This window comes from Sylvia atricapilla, chromosome 7 (assembly GCF_009819655.1).
Source record: "Sylvia atricapilla isolate bSylAtr1 chromosome 7, bSylAtr1.pri, whole genome shotgun sequence".
NCBI classification, from domain to species: Eukaryota; Metazoa; Chordata; class Aves; order Passeriformes; family Sylviidae; genus Sylvia; species Sylvia atricapilla.
This window is the reverse complement of record NC_089146.1, coordinates 27,096,851-27,115,465: the sequence shown is the minus strand read 5'-3', so window position 1 is coordinate 27,115,465 and position 18,615 is coordinate 27,096,851. Positions and strand designations below refer to the sequence as shown.

General features: G+C 44.9%; 1 protein-coding gene and 1 non-coding gene across 3 annotated transcripts in view; one reads left to right on the top strand and one right to left on the bottom strand.

The window, feature by feature from the left end:
* CLASP1 (cytoplasmic linker associated protein 1) overlaps window positions 1-18,615 on the top strand; it is a 171,377-nt gene that overhangs the window by 34,749 nt on the left and 118,013 nt on the right. For both annotated transcript variants that reach the window (XM_066323060.1, XM_066323059.1), the window contains exons 3-8: window positions 11,439-11,517; window positions 11,745-11,848; window positions 12,323-12,414; window positions 12,501-12,576; window positions 15,225-15,322; window positions 16,622-16,689. In XM_066323060.1, the coding sequence (XP_066179157.1) occupies window positions 11,439-11,517; window positions 11,745-11,848; window positions 12,323-12,414; window positions 12,501-12,576; window positions 15,225-15,322; window positions 16,622-16,689 (517 nt within the window). The remainder of the gene's footprint in view (window positions 1-11,438; window positions 11,518-11,744; window positions 11,849-12,322; window positions 12,415-12,500; window positions 12,577-15,224; window positions 15,323-16,621; window positions 16,690-18,615) is intronic.
* LOC136363896 (U4atac minor spliceosomal RNA) lies at window positions 10,050-10,166 on the bottom strand. Its single transcript, XR_010744084.1, has one exon. It is a non-coding gene; the product is annotated as a U4atac minor spliceosomal RNA (small nuclear RNA).

Genomic DNA, 18,615 nt, shown 5'->3' with positions numbered 1-18,615 from the left:
GTCCCGGCAGGACAGGGACGTGCAGGGTCACACTGCAGCAAGAGCAGCAGTGCTGAAAAAAGCCGACGGCAGGGCAGGGCTGGCCCAGAGCCCGCAGGGCGGCAGAGGAGCTCCGAATTCCAGGGTGAGCAGATGATGGTAGATTTCCCAGGACTGGACCCCTTTGGCAACAGTGGACTCCTCTCTTCCCGAACACCAAAGAAAAAAATAAAGCCTGAAGCTGCCTCAAGCTCCATCCTCTACCTGCCCCCAAAACTCACGTTATCTCTCCCTCCGAGCTTTGGCCACCTCTTTGTTTTGGTCAAGTAGTCCTAAAGTATTCAACACGTAGTTTCCTTGGTAACTTCTGGGGAAAAAAAATTCTTTAGAGTAAAAAAGGAACAAACCTAATCCCCTACAAAAATAAAGTAAAATTTTCTGTTTCACAGTCTGTCAGCAGGGTCCTACAGGTGGCGACACAGAAGCTCATTAAACCTGTTTTCGGATTGACAGGATGCTTCTAACTAGAATATAGAAAAGTGTTGCAGGTTTTAATGAACAGTTGAAGTCAGTTGCAGCTGAAGACCTATATGTTAAGAATCAAGTAAAACAAAGCACTTTATTTAGAAATGTGGCCTGACTGACGTAATTTGAGCACTGGGATGGAGATGATGTTGAACTAGTCGGCCTTTGGAAATAACTTCTCACCTGAATTTATTGGTGAAGCTCATTCTTATGCTAAAAGTAAAGAGTTACTGTTTCATTTTAATCTGTTTGGCATGTGCAGTAAAGCTGCCTGGGATGGGAGGAGGAAGTCCGGTGTGCTTTTCATGTCAGGTTAACAATGGCACTCTGTGACATCCAGCATTCTGTCTGTCTTGTTTCAGAATTCACAAGACATCAGGTTTTGGGGTTCTAAGAGTGACCATGCTTTCCCATCTCTGTGGAAGTTGTTACTCTATTTAAAACTAAAAATAAAAGTAATGTGACGTTTCAGTTTGGAATATGTGTCTCAAAGAAAATAAATAATTTTTGAAGTTACAGGAGCAGGAAGACTAACTTCCAACCTGTATGAATAAAAAGAGATGAGCTGGTGTAGAATGAAGAGTTTTCAAAGGCTTGGAGGGCACATTTTTAGAGGTGTAGTTCCCTCTGGTTGATGCATATTTTAGTTAGGGCTGGCATCTAATTTGTGCTTTAGAAGTTTCCATCATGCCTCCCTTAAAATCTCTTGGAGACAAAAATAAGTAAGTAAATCTACCTTTGAATGTATGTGTGATGACCATAGGGGACAGGTGAGTCTCAATAGCATGTTCCTTGGCAAATTGCAATTATTTCAATGTTTCTTCCATAAAACCTGCTTTATGGAAACATTCAGAAAATGGTTGTTCCCTTTCTTCTCTGAGGTGAAGTGTGACGTGAATTCTGCAGGTTACATTTACTCTTCTGCAAAATTTCTCCTCAGTGTTGCTTCAAGGTTTTGTGATGTTGGAGCACAAAATCTTTTACTGAGTTATATTAAATTAAGTTTCTGCATTTTATAGAGATACACTGTGCTAATAACTGCTTGATGAATATATATAGTATATCCTGTTCAGCAGAAAGCAAGAAGGCTGGTCTTGTAAGCAAGTGTCCAGTCAGAACAAACCTCTGGGAAAATAACAGAATTACAAAACAAGGCATCAGTCTTCTAAAATCATGGTAGAAATTATTATTTTAAGCACTTGATCCAGCTTAGCCATTGTTACGTTGAAAATAATGATAAGAGTTGTGAAGGAGAAAAATGTATTAAAAGCGTTGTGAAAGGTGAGTAGATCCTGCCCGGGAGGTACCTCCCTGGTCTGGCTGAGCTCCCCCAGGGTATCAGCTCTTTGTGTACCTGTGCTGAACCCTGAGTGGCTTCTTTTGTTACACTTACAGCTTCTGCTCCTCTGATCGATTTCAGTTCTAAAGACTTCTGTTTAAGATAATTATTCCAAGAACTAATTATTTAGTTGAACACTTAATTAATACCTTCTTTTATTAATCCACAAGAATTTGTGGAAACCTCTTAACGCGAGGGATGCTTGTTTGTGTAGCTGTGGCACTAGAGCATTGATAGGAGTTATTTGCCTGACTTGTTTAAATGTGTTTCTAGAGCTGGATATAGAAGCCAAAATGTATGTGGTTTGTCCCTATAATTTTCCAATTGGTTTTCCACTTGTGCTGTCAGCTGCTCAGATGGCTTGTTCTTTTCCCTTAGCAAAATGCTGGCTCCCTCAAGCAGTGCAGGATGCAGAATTTCCTTCTTTTCCCTTGTTTGTGGTCGATTTTTTTTTTTTTTGGTGTTTGTTTTGCTTTGGCTGAGGGTTTTTATTCTCTGTTTTTGTTTTGTTGGGGGGTGTGGAGGTTTGGTTGTTTGTTTCTTTGTTTTTCGGGAGGTTTTTTGGTCTGTAAAATGCTTGCAGTTGAACAGATCTGGAGACTAGGTTGCTTCAGCCACAGGAACAGACATGGAACAGGCACTGCTTGAGCTGTCTTACCAGTGTCAGCCCACGTGTCCCAAGCTGAATTTTGAACAGATATTGCCAGGTTGTTCACTCTGCTGTGGCTGGGCTTCCCCAGGTGCCACTTGCAGGAGTTTTTCATAGCAGTAAGTTTCTAACACAACTACAGCGGCCAGTCAAATCTCTCCAGGCAGGTTTTGTTGAAGAGCTGTCCCATGGTGGCTGCTATCACCTCTTTCAGATCTGGAATGTCAGGTGAGTCAGTTGATGAGGAGTGGTTTTTGTATGGAATTGGGTTTTCCAGACAGCTTATTAGAAAAGCCACAAGTACACAGCTGATCCGCAGTGGGACTGCACAGCATTTGGTGCATGTGCTGTTTGCTCCAGAGCAGTTCTGCTGACATTGCCAAGGCAAGAAAACTGCCCTTGATATGTGCAGGTGTCCCAGACCCTGGATACTTGTGGGCAGATAGCCTGCCTGACATTACAAAGCCTTTTTGGGTTCCTGACCACATGGCAGGCACCCATGTGGCCCGAGGGTGTGCCCTGATTTAGATGCATTGTGCTTCGCTGTGCTGTCATATAATTGACTATCTGTTGGACACAACTAAAAAGGCGTCTGTTTTCAGTCTGAGGGAGGAAAACAGATGTTTTATTCTCTTGTGAGAGCTCACAGTGATGCATCAGCTGTTGCTCCAGATCTCAATGATGACAGCCAAAAAGGCAAAGGGAAAGACACACAGGTCAAAAGGAGTTAAGGAGATCAACATTAAATAATTACTGTTTCCTTTGTGTTACGTGACATGTGGGGTTTGGTTCTGAAGCATGTGGAAAGCATTACCCTCTAAGCTAGAATTAGCTTTTAAATGGGCAGGGACAGAATCTTTTTTCATTGCTTTCCTAGACCAGATAGATCAAAGTCTTGGAAGAGATCTAACTGCCAAAAGTTAAAAGATATTAAAAATGATGCCTGACTTGATCAAGAACTGTGCTAAGAGCTGGATTTAAGACACAGTTGCAAGAGGCATGCATGGCTGCAGAGTGGTTGAAGCTGCTGAGCCAAAAGCTGTGTAAGAAAGTCTGCAGAGTGCTAGGCTTTGGCCAGTGGTGCCCCTTCACTCAGATGTCCCTGTCCCTTGCAGGATCACACAGCAGCTCAAGCAGAGGGTGCTTGCAGATGTGCACTGGTGCATATCTGCTGATGTGAGGTTTGGTTCCACCTGCATAGGCACACTCAGGTGAGCCAGGTCAGCACTGGGACTGTCCCCTTCATGTTCTTGTGGCACTGTTTTTTCTAGGGTCCTGGTTTTAGCTGGAGCATAGCACTGATGGTAAGCCTCTGAAAGTTTTCACTTTAAGTTGTTCAACATGAATTATAAACCAGCTGTTAAGAGTAGCTTGGAGAGGGAGTAAGAGAGAATGGCAAAAGAAGAAACTGGTGTAGTCAACAGCTTCGGCAGTAGCTCTCAGTCTTCACTGACCTTATTGAACAGTAAGCTGTGGGAAGCATCACGCTGTATGGGCTGTGCTAGATCTTGTGGCTGCTGTAGATGCTGGGTTAGATGTAGCTCAGCTGCACCTCTCACTGGTGTAGGAGAGACTGGAAAGTGTTTTAACCTGTGCCTTTAAAGGTCATTCTCTGGGCTTTCTCCCGAAAGGGTCAGAAAGTATGAGTAGGATTCTGGCTGTGGAATTCCTATTTCCCACCTCTCACCCCTTTCTTTACCTAGCACTCATACCCATCTCTTCACTTTCTTGGGCTGTTGTGTCTTTCTGTGGCTAACAAAGGCACTGTAAATCTTTCTTCTTTTCTCAATGGAGTTCTTCACTGGTGTACCATTAAGCTGTTGCTGATTGTGTCTGGAGACACATTTTGAAGGCGTAGGACTGTGTGGTGCATGCTGAGCAGGCAGTCTGTCTGTGCAGGGTGGGAAGTGCTGTGAAAGCTCTGGGTCTTAGGGTGTTTTCCAGAGTGTTACAAAGACTGTGGCTACTGAAAATGCTATTGCATTTTTAATTGCATGTGTTCCTTTCTTTCCAAACAATGCAAGAACAAAGCTTCATTAACTGTGATCTAGCAAGAGCTGTCATCATTGACTAAGTTTCCTGCTCAATTTGGCTGCTGCTTACTCCTCACTACAGTAGCTGCTCTGCCTTCCTGATTGATCCCCAGCTTTTTTCACATTCCCAGCAGCTGGTGGGACTTTGGTGTGTCTGCACCTCTTTGGTGCCCTCCTCATGAGGCTGTCCATGCATCCTGTCATCGTTGCATTGTAGTATTGCTGTTCCTCATAAAAGCTGGTGTTGAATGGTGTAATCTGGAAGTGCAGATGTTCAGAAGCTTGGGAACTAGTGATCAAGGGGTGTATCTGGATATTTGAATATCCTCACAGTTGTTAGTAACTTTGTGAGCCCTAAGGGGGCAGAAGATTGTCGGTGATTATCTGCTGGTTGTGTGCTTGCCTTGTTTTTTTCCAGATGCTGTCTAAACCCTCAGTAACAGTTCTGTTCCAATTTCAAAATGTGCTGACCTTTTCTATTCCTGTAGTGTTAGAGATGGAGTTGGGGTCAGTGCTACTGTGCTAGGAGCTTTTGAGGTGCTCCAGCTAATATGGTTCTGCCTGCAGGCGGATCCCCAGTATGATTTCTCACTTGCTCTGTGCACTAGCAGCCTTCTGCTGCTAATGGAGGAGAAGGCAATGTTATTAGGCAAAGCAGCCTGGTCTGTTAATAGGGCACATTGCTGTGCTGGCAATTGATTAGTTGCCATAATAAAGGCTTTCCATTTTCCTTAAAAAAAAAAAAAAAAACCCCACAAAAAACACCCCCAAAAAAACCCAAACAAAAAAAACACAAAAACCAAACAAAAAAAACCAACCCACAAAAAAAAACCAGCACAATGCAACGGTCTTTTTATTTTCCTTGCCATATTATTTTTGCTTTTCTGTAATAGCCTTCAATGTATGAGGCTTCATTATGCCTTGAGCTCTGAGATGCAACTAGTTACCAAAGCTACACAGAAATAGTGGTCCTGATCCAAAGCTGGTCCCAGGGCAAGTTCTCATCAGTGCTCACAGTTGTATTAATTTTTCCTTCCTGGCTGAGAACCTGGCTGTAAGTGTAAATGCTCAGCTGAAGGCAGTGGAAATGCAGGAATAATGGCAGTGTTTGTGACTAAGATATTTAACTGCTTTGTGATGAGGAACCAAAGGCAATAGCAGTTGGTAGTGCAGGTGCTTTGTTTTGATGTTGTTTCATGTGAAGACACTAAGTACTGAGTGCTGCCATAGCTGTAAGGTGCTGCATAAGCAGGAACACCTTTCTGAAACAATGGTGCTGCTGCTGTTTTTCCAATAGTGTTTGGGTAATTGAGATGTGAAGTTCTAACTCTGCTTTCAGCTGCAAGGTCTCCTGTTGTATTACCATGAGTGCTGCTTCCCTGGAGACTTAGCAGACTGTAGTTTGTGTCAGTGGTGATTTACCTGCTGTGCTGTAGCTTTGACCTTGCTCAGGGTAGAAAAGCCTCCTGTACTGTACAGCAGTGACTCTGCAACTTGTGCTTCTCTCCATGTCCTTTGGAGAGAGTCCAGTGACTGCTCCTCTTCTCAACATACACAACCACTCAAGGACCAGCTTATAATCTTTGCAAAATAGGGTGAATTACGTACTTTGGAACTTCCCCCTTCGGTTCCCCTGAGCAGAGGCAGGGTAGGGAGCAGTGTGATTGAGGGCTGACTTGGACCAGCTCTTTCACTTAGGACTTACTTGTCAGCTCTTCTGCAAGCAGATATCTGCATTTCAGGGTGATCATGTTCTTTTAAACATCACCCTGTTTGTCTTTGTGGAATTTTTGTAGTGATAACTTTTTGATCTGTGGTGCATCTCCTTAAATTGCTTTGAGTTTCTCATGGGTTCTACCAAATCTGTAGCTTTTAGATCAAGAGACAACTGAGGGGCTTTTGTTGGGTTTTTTTTACTGGATTCAGAAGATAGTTATAGGAATTTTTTGCTTTTGCACAGGAAAGGTGCCCTTTTGTCCTAACAGTAGTGGTCAAAATATATCTCTGTAGTGATCATTTCTGACAACTTTTTCTTAATGTCTCCCAACATTTAAATGACCTTAGTTCTCCTGGAATTTATTTCACTGTAGAACTATGCAATTTTAAATGAGTTGTTCTTCTGTTGCCAGGCTTGTAAATGAAGAACTTTCAATAACCAGATTTTTGCTTATTTTACAAGTGCTTGTGTTTTCATTGGTGTTTTAGTTTACCTAATTCCATTAGGGAATTTGAGGATTTTAAAGGTGATGTCTGCAACAGAGTGGATGATATCTCATCAATCTAGAGAAAGAACCCAAGAATATGTATTTAAAGTTTTCCCCCATTTAGCTCTTTGACCATAGCTTGTAGTCATGCCAGTAAAACCAGTAAAAACAGCTACTGTTGCTGCCTTTTTGTTCACTGGTGTTGTTTTTGCAAATTGTCGTACAAAAACTTAAGCGTCTGTGTGAGGATTGTTGGGCTGGGAAGATGGACTCATGCTTCCAGTGCAGATGTGCTGCTGCCTTGGAGAATGAAATGTTAACTCCTGGAATGGCAGAAGGAGATTGACTATTCCAGAGTGGATGTATAGTCATATGCAGGTGTGATAAAGCAGTCAGCATTTCAGAAGCTGATTCCGTGTTTCTGACAGGACTTTAGTTACTGCTGCTGACCCAAAATACCTGACTTCAAAACTAAATTTGCCAATATCATCTAACTTCAGCTTGGTCTTAAGTGCCCAGTTCAGTTGTGGGAGATGTTTCATGTCACAAGGAATTAGAACTGCTCCCTCTCTGGCTGATCAGCACTGATCAGACTGGCATTGAAGTGAGCCATCAGCACTTGCCTTGGACATCTCAGTGTGTAATCTGAAGTGTCCTTCTTTTTTCGAAAGTATATTAAATTTACTCCAAGCATGCAAGCACTTCTCCATGTTTTTGCTTATGAATCCAAAAGATTATCTAAGAAACTGTTAAAAAAACCTCTGGTTGAATTATTATTTTTTTTTTATATCGAGATTTAGAAGTCTTGTATTCCATTTCCCATCCCTTATCCAAGAAAAACCTCTCAGACGGACTTCAAAGTGAAATAGCTAAGCTGTGTCACCAGTGGTGGCAATCAGCATGTTGAAGCAGCATGCAGCAAGCTGCTGTCACAGCTGCTGTAGAATCTCTCCAGCATTCCCATTTAGGTCCCAAGCTGCCAGGTATGGAAGGTTCAGCAGGAGGCCAGCAGTGGGGATGTATGCTCAGCCCACTGCTGTTTCCCTGCGAAGAGGGGGATGAAGGTTCATGCAGCCACAGGGCTTGTCTCTCTTCTCCCCACCCAGTTTGTCCAGGCCATCAGGGCAGCCTGAGGCTGATTCACTCTGGTAACTTCGTGCTCAATCAGCTGTTACTGGATTGTGCAGCTTCTTTACCCTTTTATGGAAGTGTGTTTAGGTGTGTCTTGTTTTAAACTGGATGGATTTGTCTGCCATGCTTGGTGATCATGTACTGCTGGAGCAATGATGGTGGGCTGTCTGCTTTCTGATATGGGGAGCTGCCTGCAAGTCTTTCAACACCACCCAGATATTAAAGGACAGATGCACTGAGTTGTTTTTATTGACCTCTGGAAAAAAGTACTCTCTGTATTGGGAAAGGCTGTGTTGCATCCAGGGAGATGCAACAAGAGACTTCTTTACTGGGAGAGATGACCTGGCAGTTGGAGAGAGACAGGAGAAAGTTTGCTGACAGCCCTTGGCGCCTACAGAAAGTAGTCTGAGACAAGACAAAGCAGCAGCAGATGCCAAATGAGCTGAATACTGGGTGGCACAACTTGCTTTATTGACTGTCTTTGGGAACCTCAGGAGTCAGATGAACAGAGAGGCAGACCCCCAGGCTGAGGGCTGTCACTGATTCTGAGATTACTCTTTTGGGGGCCTGTGTAAATAGGAGTCTAAAAGATCTGTGCTGCTGTAAAGGCCTGGAATAGCTCTGTAGTTATCAGCATTGCAGTACTATCTGGAATTTCGGATGGAGAGCTGCCCTTCCTGTGCCTTGGTGTGGAGCCGTGCCTGCCAGTTTAGATTTCCTGGGGAGAGGCCTGTGTTGGGATCACAGCAGTGGGGTGGCTGCTGACAGGGCCCGTCACTGCTCCTGAGGTTCCTCCTGGACCTTGGTGTGTGTTAATTCAGGCAGAGCTTCAGGAACTTTTCCAGCAGTGGACGGGTGGGCTCTTCAGTGCAGTCAGTCCAGTGCAGCCAGGGCTGGAATTCAATTAATTCTTTGTTCATTTGCCAGCCATGCCCTCGGTTGACTGTTATCTGTCTGTAGCCGATCTGTTGACTCTGTCAATCCATACATGATTTCTGCTTTCTGCCTCTGACCTTCTGAGGCAGGTGTCACATTGGGCTTGATAAATGAATCCAGCATAGTCGGGAATAACATCTACTTAGCTCAGTTGCTGTTTCCTCAGTAGGTGTCCAAGTACCACTGCAATCATTGTGCTAATTTATAAGGACAACAGTAAAAAGTCGTGCAAGGTTTAGCTCATCCTTCTGGCCTTATCCTGGGGGTGAACTGCAGGGTATGTTTGCACTGTGCATGTGTTTGCTTTCATATTTGAATGATGAGTTCCCCTCACTCTTCCTGGCTTGCGGGCAGTTTGAAGAAGAGATGGATTCCTTCCTCTCCCGGGATCGAATTTATCCCTGGGGCACATCTCTGTAATTGCGGGCAGCACACTTATCTCTGCGCAGGATGCTGCCGTGATGGGACTCTGATCAGAGAGCTGTGAATGGTGACTGGCACTCAGGGTTCCATTGACTTTCCCTAAAAGCATCTCTCTCTCCACTGATGAGGATCTGAAGCCCACCCTCTTGCTGGGGCGCTGCTACCGTAGCCCAGCCGGGAGGCTCCCGGTGAGCTGGCAGACAGAGGCACCGATAGGGCTTAGGGAAACTGGCGGAGCATTTATCAATGGTAGATTAAATCCAGTGTGCGAGATGAATGTGAAAACGAAACACAGCTTAATAAAAGCACGAGGAAAATTCTCCTTCGGTGTATGAATAAATGATGGTGAATTATAAATTAACGGTGTTGGAGGGTCTGTTACTGTGAGGGGAGAAGACTGCAGGAGCTCTTTGGAGAAGTTGAAGTAGCATGTTGAGAGAAGTTAGGATCCAGTGGTTTGTATTTAGGAAGAGTTTTTTCACAGGAGATTTGGCATGGAGTAGCAGGCTGTTTGCCCTGCCACAGCACGCACAGTTCACCGGCTGTTAGGGAGCCGAATCCCTGTGAGGGCTGTGCGCTGGCCGCTGGTGCGCGGGTACCGAGAGGGGCTCAGCGCAGCGCGGCCCCGCCCCGCCCGGGCTCCGCTGGAGCAGCGCCGCTCATGGAGGGGGCGGAGCAGGGGAGCCGTGACGGGCAGCGGCGCCGGCAGGCGGCGGGAGCGGTGCCAGGAGTTCGCGGCACCGCAAAACTCCCACAAGGTGCCGTGGGCTGCCCGGTCGGGCTCGGGGCGAGCGTTGTTGAGGACGCGCCGCGCACACGCCGCGGGGCGAGGTTCCAAAAATTGCGCCGCGCACGGAGCGGGCGCTGCTGTGTTGTTTAAGGCGTTAGCAGGGCTGCTCTCGCCATACGCTCATTGAGCAGCCGCGCAACCCCCAGATAAGGACGGTTGGCGGCCGCTGCGGCGCGCCGCCGGTCGGGGAGCGCGAACCCCGCCTCGGTCCCGGCGAGGGGCGGCGCGCCCCCGGCCCGCCCGCGGCCCGACGCCCGGCTCGGGGGCGCGCACCGCGCGGGGCCCGGCGCGCCCGGGCGGCTCCGACCCCGGTTTGAGCCCTTCGGTGGCGCCGCTACCCAGAGTGCTCCGCGCGAGGCTGGCGCAGATTTGCATAGAGGGCGGGGCCGCCGCGCGGCGGCAGCGGCGACGGAGCGCGCCCCCTGCCGAGAGGCCGTGGCACTGCAGGGCACGGGCCGGGGAACGCTCCGGTAACGCGAGTCTGCGGGATATCTGCTCCCCGTACGTGCACACGCGGGCGGGACAGTGTGCAACAGCAGTGCAGAGAGGCCTTTGTACAGACAGCTGTGTGTGTACGACGAGTACAGCTGTATACGTGTGTACATACGCACTTGTGTGAATGTACAGGGAGTATAAATATATGTATGCATGACAGTATCATAGGATATCCTGAGCTGGAAGTGACTCACAAGGATCATAAACTTCAGTTTCTGGCTCTTGCATAGGAAAACCCCAACAATGTGCCTGAGAGCCGTGTCCAAACACTCCTCTGGCAGGCTTGGGGCCATAAGCACTGCCCTGGTTCTTTGTGTATATATGTACACTTGTGTATATGTAGAGGGAGTTTTGATATGCCTATATATGTACACTTGTGTGTGTGTGCAGCGAGCTGGGCGGTGTTGGAACAGCCCCAGTGGCACCACTTCAGAAGCCTGGCCGTCCCTAACACTTCCAGGCGTGATTAACCTCAGTGCTTATCCACAAACTTAGGGGAGAAATGTCTTGTACCAGCATTATCATGATCTATAGTATTGTGCAAAGTCTTTCACAGAACGGCTACACAGTATATTTGGTATGTGATGTACCTTTTTTCGGTAAGTAAGCAGAATTAATCAGAGCAGATTTTCTGATCTGAAGCCTGTCATGAAGCTGCTCTCAAACTACGTGTCTTTCTTGGAATTCCAATTATGTCATAAAAATATTTGTTTTAATTTCGACCAGTAAATAATTAAACAACTCTTATTGTGTACAATTATCTAATTATAATTGTAATAATTGAAATTAATTAGAAATGCTGGTTACAGCAATTGCTGAAGTGGTTTATGCACATGGTTTGTGTACCTTGCACATCTCTACATATGAATTTAGCCCTGAGCAGCAACCATAGTTGCAGTGCACTCTTAATTCTTTGCCTGTGTTGTGCTTGCAGGTGGTTCTTCTGGGGATTGACATCATCTCTGCACTGGTGTCCCGCCTGCAAGATCGCTTCAAGGCCCAGATTGGCACAGGTGAGGGGTCTGTGTGTGAGTGTCACTGTCACTCTGCCGGCACCTGCACTGGCTGCTGGACTCAGGGCTGTCTTCCCAGGAGAGCATTTGGGAGACTCTTGGTGATTTTCAGACTCTGCTTGAAGGGCAGCAGGGCCGGTGCCTCCATTGGCCTTTGGTGGGAGAGCAGAAGGGCTCTGCCACTGTTTTTTCCTGAGGGAATTGAATGTTCCTGTTTCTCTCCTTAGTGCTGCCAAGTTTACTTGATAGGCTGGGAGATTCTAAGGACTCAGTGAGGGAGCAGGATCAGACCTTGCTGCTGAAAATCATGGAACAAGCTGCTAACCCTCAGGTAAGTTGAAAAGCCTTCCACAGCATGAGTGACTGGCTATGTAAAAAAAAGAAACCTTTTTTCTCTCAGAAGGTTTTCTCTGCCATTTTTCTGTCTGAAATGGCTTCATCTCCCTACACCTTGTTATAAGATATTTGCTTCACTTAGGAAGGCTATTGCCTAACAGGATACACATGGGAGAATGTCAGTGGATTTCCCAAGGATGGCATGGATATATGTCAAGAGTTATTGTTCTAGGTTTTTGCAAAGTACTTGCTTTTTATGAGTATTGTTTTAGGTAGTGGGGAGTTACTGTGAAGTCAGCACAAAGCAAAGAATTAGTCAAATCTAAAACTATCTTGCTCCTTTTTGTCCTGTGTTGCTTGGATAGGTGTAAAGCTTACATTTGAGCTCCAGAGGTGATGTGGTATATGTCTGCTGGAAGACAGAATCTGTTTCTTACACCATCTCATTTTTTCTCTTTCCTGTCTGCAGTATGTGTGGGACAGGATGCTGGGAGGATTCAAACACAAGAATTTTCGGACAAGAGAAGGGATTTGCCTCTGCCTTATTGCAACACTCAATGCGTAAGTCAGAGCCTTCTGCAAACCTGTGTTGTGTCCATGAGCTTGCTCTGTGATTCATAATGGTGCTTTTTGTTCTTTGTTCCCAGATCTGGAGCTCAGAGTTTAACACTAAGTAAGATCGTGCCACATATATGTAACTTACTTGGAGATCCAAACAGCCAGGTGAGCTTTTGCTGTGAGTCACATCTAAAGGTTGTGCTGGTTGCCTTGTTGCTAAATGAGCTAACTGTGCTGCTGGTGGTGAGCTCTGAACAATGCTGTGCACACAGAACCCTCAGCTGGTTTTGGAGAGGTATGATTTGAAGTATGTCCAAAGCAGCATAACAGTTACTCCAAGGGTTCAGCAGAACACTGTGAATCTGCAGGTGAGATGAACAAAAGAGGGAAACCTTTATGGGAACTCCTGTGCCTTGGAGCCTGAATACAGGGGAGGCTGCAGAGATCCCTCTAGGCTCAGTGCAGCACCCCACACCTTCAGAGAGAAACCAGTCTGGGCAGGGAGGGCAAATGGGGCCAGTCAGCCTGGCCATGTGCACTATCAGATGTTGTACAGGCAGCTTCTGAATGGGAGTGAAGACAATTTGTACCAAGGTCTTTAACCAGCAGTGTAGCCCAGATGAAAATATAAGTGGAATAAAATCTGTTGCTCCTAAGTGCTTTCTGTCTTGTTTGGATTTAGATGCAAGTATGTGGGGTTAGTGAGAAGAGGGAGATGGAGAAGTAGTGTTCAAACTCATTGTGTAATGTGTACTAGCAGTTTTTCAATAAGGCTGTTGGTTGCTCTGCCAGTATAGGTGGCACATGTGTGATCCAGATCTGGAGAGGGCGTTCAGCTGGAAGGAGGTGTGGGGTGTCCAGCTGGGGAATGGGTTTACATCTGCTCTGGGGCTGGCCATATTTCCGTGGCTGTGAGGGCATCCCCTTGCTAAGAGGAGAGCTGAGAGTGAAGCAGCCTTCTCTTGCTGCTTGTGCCAGTGCAGGATGGTTAACCCATTACTCCAAGAAATTTAAAAAATTAGAGTCCTCTGTAGTTCTGAGCTGGGACTAAGCAAGCTGTTACTCTCCAAGGAAATCCTGGGTTTAGGATTGGACTTGTTAAACACGCAGGTGCCTCGGTCCAGCCATAGGTGAACTGTTGAATGAATTGGAAAGTTGGTGAGGGCACTGAGATATTTTCCCTCTATGCTGCCTCTTCCTTGTGCATGGCACAGCTCATTGTCCTGTATCCAACTGCAGGGGGAAACAAAGCTGAGCTCTTTCTCCTGGGTCTGGTTTCTCACCCCCAGAAAGCCCGTGCCTGAACTGGTCAGACAAAAATGGCTGTGACAGTGGCTCTGGGTGAAACAGTGCCTTCCCTGGGGCAGGGGCTGGTCTTGGGCTCCCCTGGAGCTGCTGCTGTGCTGCTGGTGCCTCCTGAGTGCTGGGAGACTTGCTGGGCTTGGTCACTGCTGCCCTCTCTTGGAGAGAGGACGGAGAAACAATTCCAGGTCAAGTCCAGATTTTTTTCTTTTGTTGTGGATGTGGAAGCTGCTCCATTAGAGCCCTTTCCAGAAACAGTCCTTTTTTTGTTTTCGGCTGATGTGATTGAGTAACCCAATGTGCATCTGGTGTGACAACAATAATTAAACTTTCATCGTTTTCTCAAAAATAAAATCACTAAAGCTTTGTTATTGCTGTGGTAGACTTAACCAAGTAGGATGGTGGGTCCTCCTTGCCTTGCCCCTTGGGATTTACACAGTCCTGCAGCTGTGCCTCTGCCTAACTGTACACACAGAGGCAGTCCTTGCTCTGCACAGGCTGGGTTGGGGTCAGAAACTGGGGGCACCAAAGAGCCCCCACAGACTGCTGTGCCCAGCAGCATTGGTGCCACACGAGCTGATGGACAGGATGAGAGGCAAGAGCTCTGAGTAAGGGCTGGCAGGAGTGGAGGAGGTGTTTGGAGGCTGGCAGTGACCTGAGTGGGAAGGCTGCAGAGCAGGAGAACAGGGTGAGGTGGGTGTGAGTCAGGTGTCAGGGTTTTCCTTGGCTAGGAGGCAGGGTATGTGTTCCTGCCCTTTGACTCCCACCTGTAGGCAGTTCTAGCTTATCCTAGTGTCCTCAGGATATTATTGCATGTCTAGTTCTAGGGGGGGGGAGGGTTGTGGGTAGCTGCTGGGCCATCTTCTGAGAAGCAAAAGTGCACAGCTCTGTAGGTGTTTTTGTAGGCAGAGCAGATAGTTTGTTTACCTTCTCTGCCTGCTGTTTTTAGTGGAGGAAGGGTTTAAGTACAGAAAGGTGACACTTTAATCAGATTTATGTCTCCTCTGTTGGCTGGAGGGAAGGATGTGCTCAGCAATTTCTTGCAAATCACTTTGGAAAATATGCAAAATTCATGGTGAGTCAGGTGCTTGATAACTCCTCCCTTCCTCCCTGTTTTGCTATCAACATAGTTTCTAAGATAGCATTAAAAGTCAGTTTATTTTGTAATATCCCAGTAATATAAAGTCTGTTTGTGTCTTTATCCTTTTTTCATCCAGAAAATGTACACATTTTACACAATGGGAGGAGTTTGGCAAAGGCAGCCAAACTCCTTCTGCATGAAACCATTCATCTTACACCTTCACTGCCCTTTTCAATTCAATTACCTGCTGATACTTGTTAACATGTGAAAGGCAGGGTTGGAAGCTGCTTCATGAACTGCGTGGTCATGTGTTAGTGGCAACTGTTGTTGCTGAGAAATACACAAATTTAATTGTCTAAGGTCAGACTTATTGGGGATTTATTAATTTAAATTGTAAAGATGATTGATTTCTTTCATCTCTCACGTCCAGGTTCGAGATGCAGCAATAAACAGCCTTGTGGAAATTTACAGACACGTTGGTGAACGTGTAAGGGCTGATCTCAGTAAAAAAGGATTACCCCAGTCTCGGTAAGTTGAGAATGTCCTTAGGTCTTCACTATTTTTGGGCTGCTTTTTATTACCTTCCTTCAGAAAATTTCAGGAGACTCATGATTGAACCTTTTTCTGGGATCACTGTTTCATTTTTTATTTTTATTTTTTAATCTGATAAACACTCAGATTTACTTAATTCAGAACTTGTACCTTTGCCAAGTATACTACAGTATCTTTGGAAAAACCACAGAAATTATTACAGATGTTTAGTTTACTGATTTAAGATTAAGGAAATTAATATTTTTCCTGTATTCTCCATATGTAGAGAGGAGACACTTCAGAATAGCTTGTGTTTATGCAATTTAGGCTGTCATGAACAACAAAAACCCACAAACAAAATAATCAGTTTTAAGATTTTATTTAAAACAAAAGCAGCTTCCCTCTCCTGCCCCCCTCCCTCCCAAAACCCCCCCACCCAAACCTCAAACAAAAAGCAACCAAACCTATGTTAACACAAAGCCAGGTCCCTGTGCTTCTGCCATTTCAGGTGTGTTAGAAAGCTGCTCTAAATCTCAGGGCAGAGCATGGTTAGACCTGAAGATGGAGTGGAGTAGATTGCAGCTTGTCAGTGCTCAGAGGGAAGAGGTGGTTTTGGAGTTGGGGGACATGCAGGTGGAGGCAGCACTGTTGCTCATTCTTCTCCAGTGGAAACATCTGCTCCCACAACGTACTCTAAAGTAGTAAATTCACTGGGAAGGAATGATGAGATGTGATAAGGATCTTCTGCTCTGCTAGACCTGTGACAGAAATGGGAAGGTGTCAGGGCCAAAGACAAAAGTTGTTTCAAGTTGGTTTTTAGAGGTATGTTCTGTGGTATTTCTGCAAATAGTTAAGATAGACAAAGTGGTGATAAACTGAAAGTGCATCTACAGTTAGCCATATCACATCTTCAGGAATGAAGTATTTTCAGTTTTATGTCAGGTTTTCCTTTCAGCTGTGTTGATGTTGGTTTTTTAAATTTTAAAATAACTTCATTGCATTGACATTTTCGGCTGCCATTTTTGACAGTGCTCCCAATGACCTGAGGGGAAGCCAAATCTGTTTTATAGCATCATAAGATGTTAGAATTTGGTTGTCCAGGGAAGTGGTGGAATCACATCCCTGGAAATGTTTAAAAGATGTGGCATTTGAGGACATGGTTTAGTAGTAAACATGGTGGTGCTGGGTTAAAGGCTGAACTCAATGGTCTTAGAGGTCTTTTCCAACCCTAGCAACTTTATGATTCTCGTATTCCTAAAATTTAATTTCATTGTGTATTTCTTTAACTTTCAACAGCTTGAATGTAATTTTTACAAAATTCGATGAGGTCCAAAAATCTGGAAACATGGTCCAGACTTCAGTTGGTGAGTAGAAGTACTTGTATTCTCTTTTTGGTCCTTTTAGCAGTTTTCAGTTGATGAAGCATTCAAAGGGGTATACAGCAGGCATTCTGTTAGGGGAAGCAAGTAGGGTGATTGTTCATAAATATTTGTTGCAAAAGCACTGTGTATAAATGGACGTTTAGTTTTCTGTCCTGTAGTATCAGAAGGAGAAGGAAGCCTAAGTTTTGAGAAGAGAAGGTGGTGCTATAGCTATCTTCTTTTCCTCTTGAGTTACATTAGGGAAATGCATCTCATGTTCTCAAGTCCATGTGCATGTAAATTGTTCATAATTTAAATTAAATAGTAATTTCAGAGAAGAATTACCGTTTCAGTTTAATGCCCTGAAAGGCACAAAGAGTGTACACAATAATGCAGCAGTGTTCTGTTTATAGTTCATGTTGTTTGTATTTTGCAGTTCCTAAGTGTCCTGGAGTTCCTCCCAAATCTGTCCCAAACCAGGACACTAATTTTGCATATTTTGTATGTTTAGGACTAATAGCCAAGGACCCTTATCAGAGCCTTAATTCTGTCTGTCTTGTCTAGTATTTTGCTTACTGTAATAACAAGTGTTTCTTACTGTGTTTAGAGATAAGCTTACCAGCTAGGAAGTAATTTTAATAGGTATTACTCCTTGTTTAACAATAGATTTTTGTGAGAATTCCTGGTGAGGAAATGCATGTTTCTGCTGACAGTTGAGTAGAGTAGATAAACCTGAGTTCAGGACTGTGAGTTCCTATCAAGCTTACACCCTCTGCAATGCCAGGAGCAGGGGAGATGATGTCCTAGTCATTCCCACCATGGTCTTGGAAGTTAAGAGAGGAGAGAGGTGTTTTCTCTTTTAAATAGGAAAAAAATACCTTTTTCACCTCTGGACACCATTCTTCTTACCATAACCATTTTACAGCACAGTAAACTTCATCCCTGCAGAAACAATAAAATTAACTGATTTGAAAATCCTGAAATTATAGTTTGGATTATTCAGAAATGTGATGTATTATCTTGTACATTTTGGAGTGATGAAGACCTGGTACAGGTTTCTCTGTGATGGAATGCGTTAAAATGACACTTTTGCATAACATGGGAGTATTTTGTCTGTACCAGGTGAATGTGGCTTACAGGGCTAAAAAAAGTGCAGCCGAGAAACAAATGTCCTTGTTCTTTTTTAACAGGTGGGAGGGGAAGTAAATATTTAATCCTGTAGCAAATTTGTTTATGTTCCCAACCTCCAGGTGATTTCTCTGAAACCCTTACTCAAACTGAAACAGATTTACTGCTGATTCAACTTCCTTGCTTTCAGCTTGGCTAGGCTAAGGTGGAATTTTTGTCTTGTTAGCAGTGGAATAGAATGGGATTTCAAAAAAAGATAAAGCAATTTGATGCATCGCTGTACTATGTAGATTGCTTTTGTTTGATGTTTCTAGGAGGCAGACTTGTGATCTTAGATAGATGCATTGCTATGCCTAAATTGGTGTGTGTCAGATCTTCTACTTTTAGGCTTCATTGGAAATTATTTTTTTCTTTTATACCCTTTTGTCACTGTTGCAGTGAAAGATTTATCCTCTTTGTGCATAGAGATCCTGAGACCTCAGGATCCCCATCTTCTGTCCTTGACTCCATGGATAGGCTTTCAGTACTTCCCAATGCAAGTACTCCTGTGTTCTTGACTCTGTTTAACCTGATCTTCTGATGTCTCACTGTTCTTGCTTGTGCTGTGGCAGGATGCAGTCCCTGGAGTCTGTGCGTGTGGTAGGATTTCTCCTCAGTAGAATCTGCTGTATGAACATTGAGACAAAAAAGTAGCTTGAGGGGAAAAGGGAGAGTGGAGGAGTGTTAAGGGTCAAAGAGAGCAAAGCCTAGGATCTGCTACTGTTCTGCCAGAACCTTTTCATCTTCCCTAGAAATGAAAGT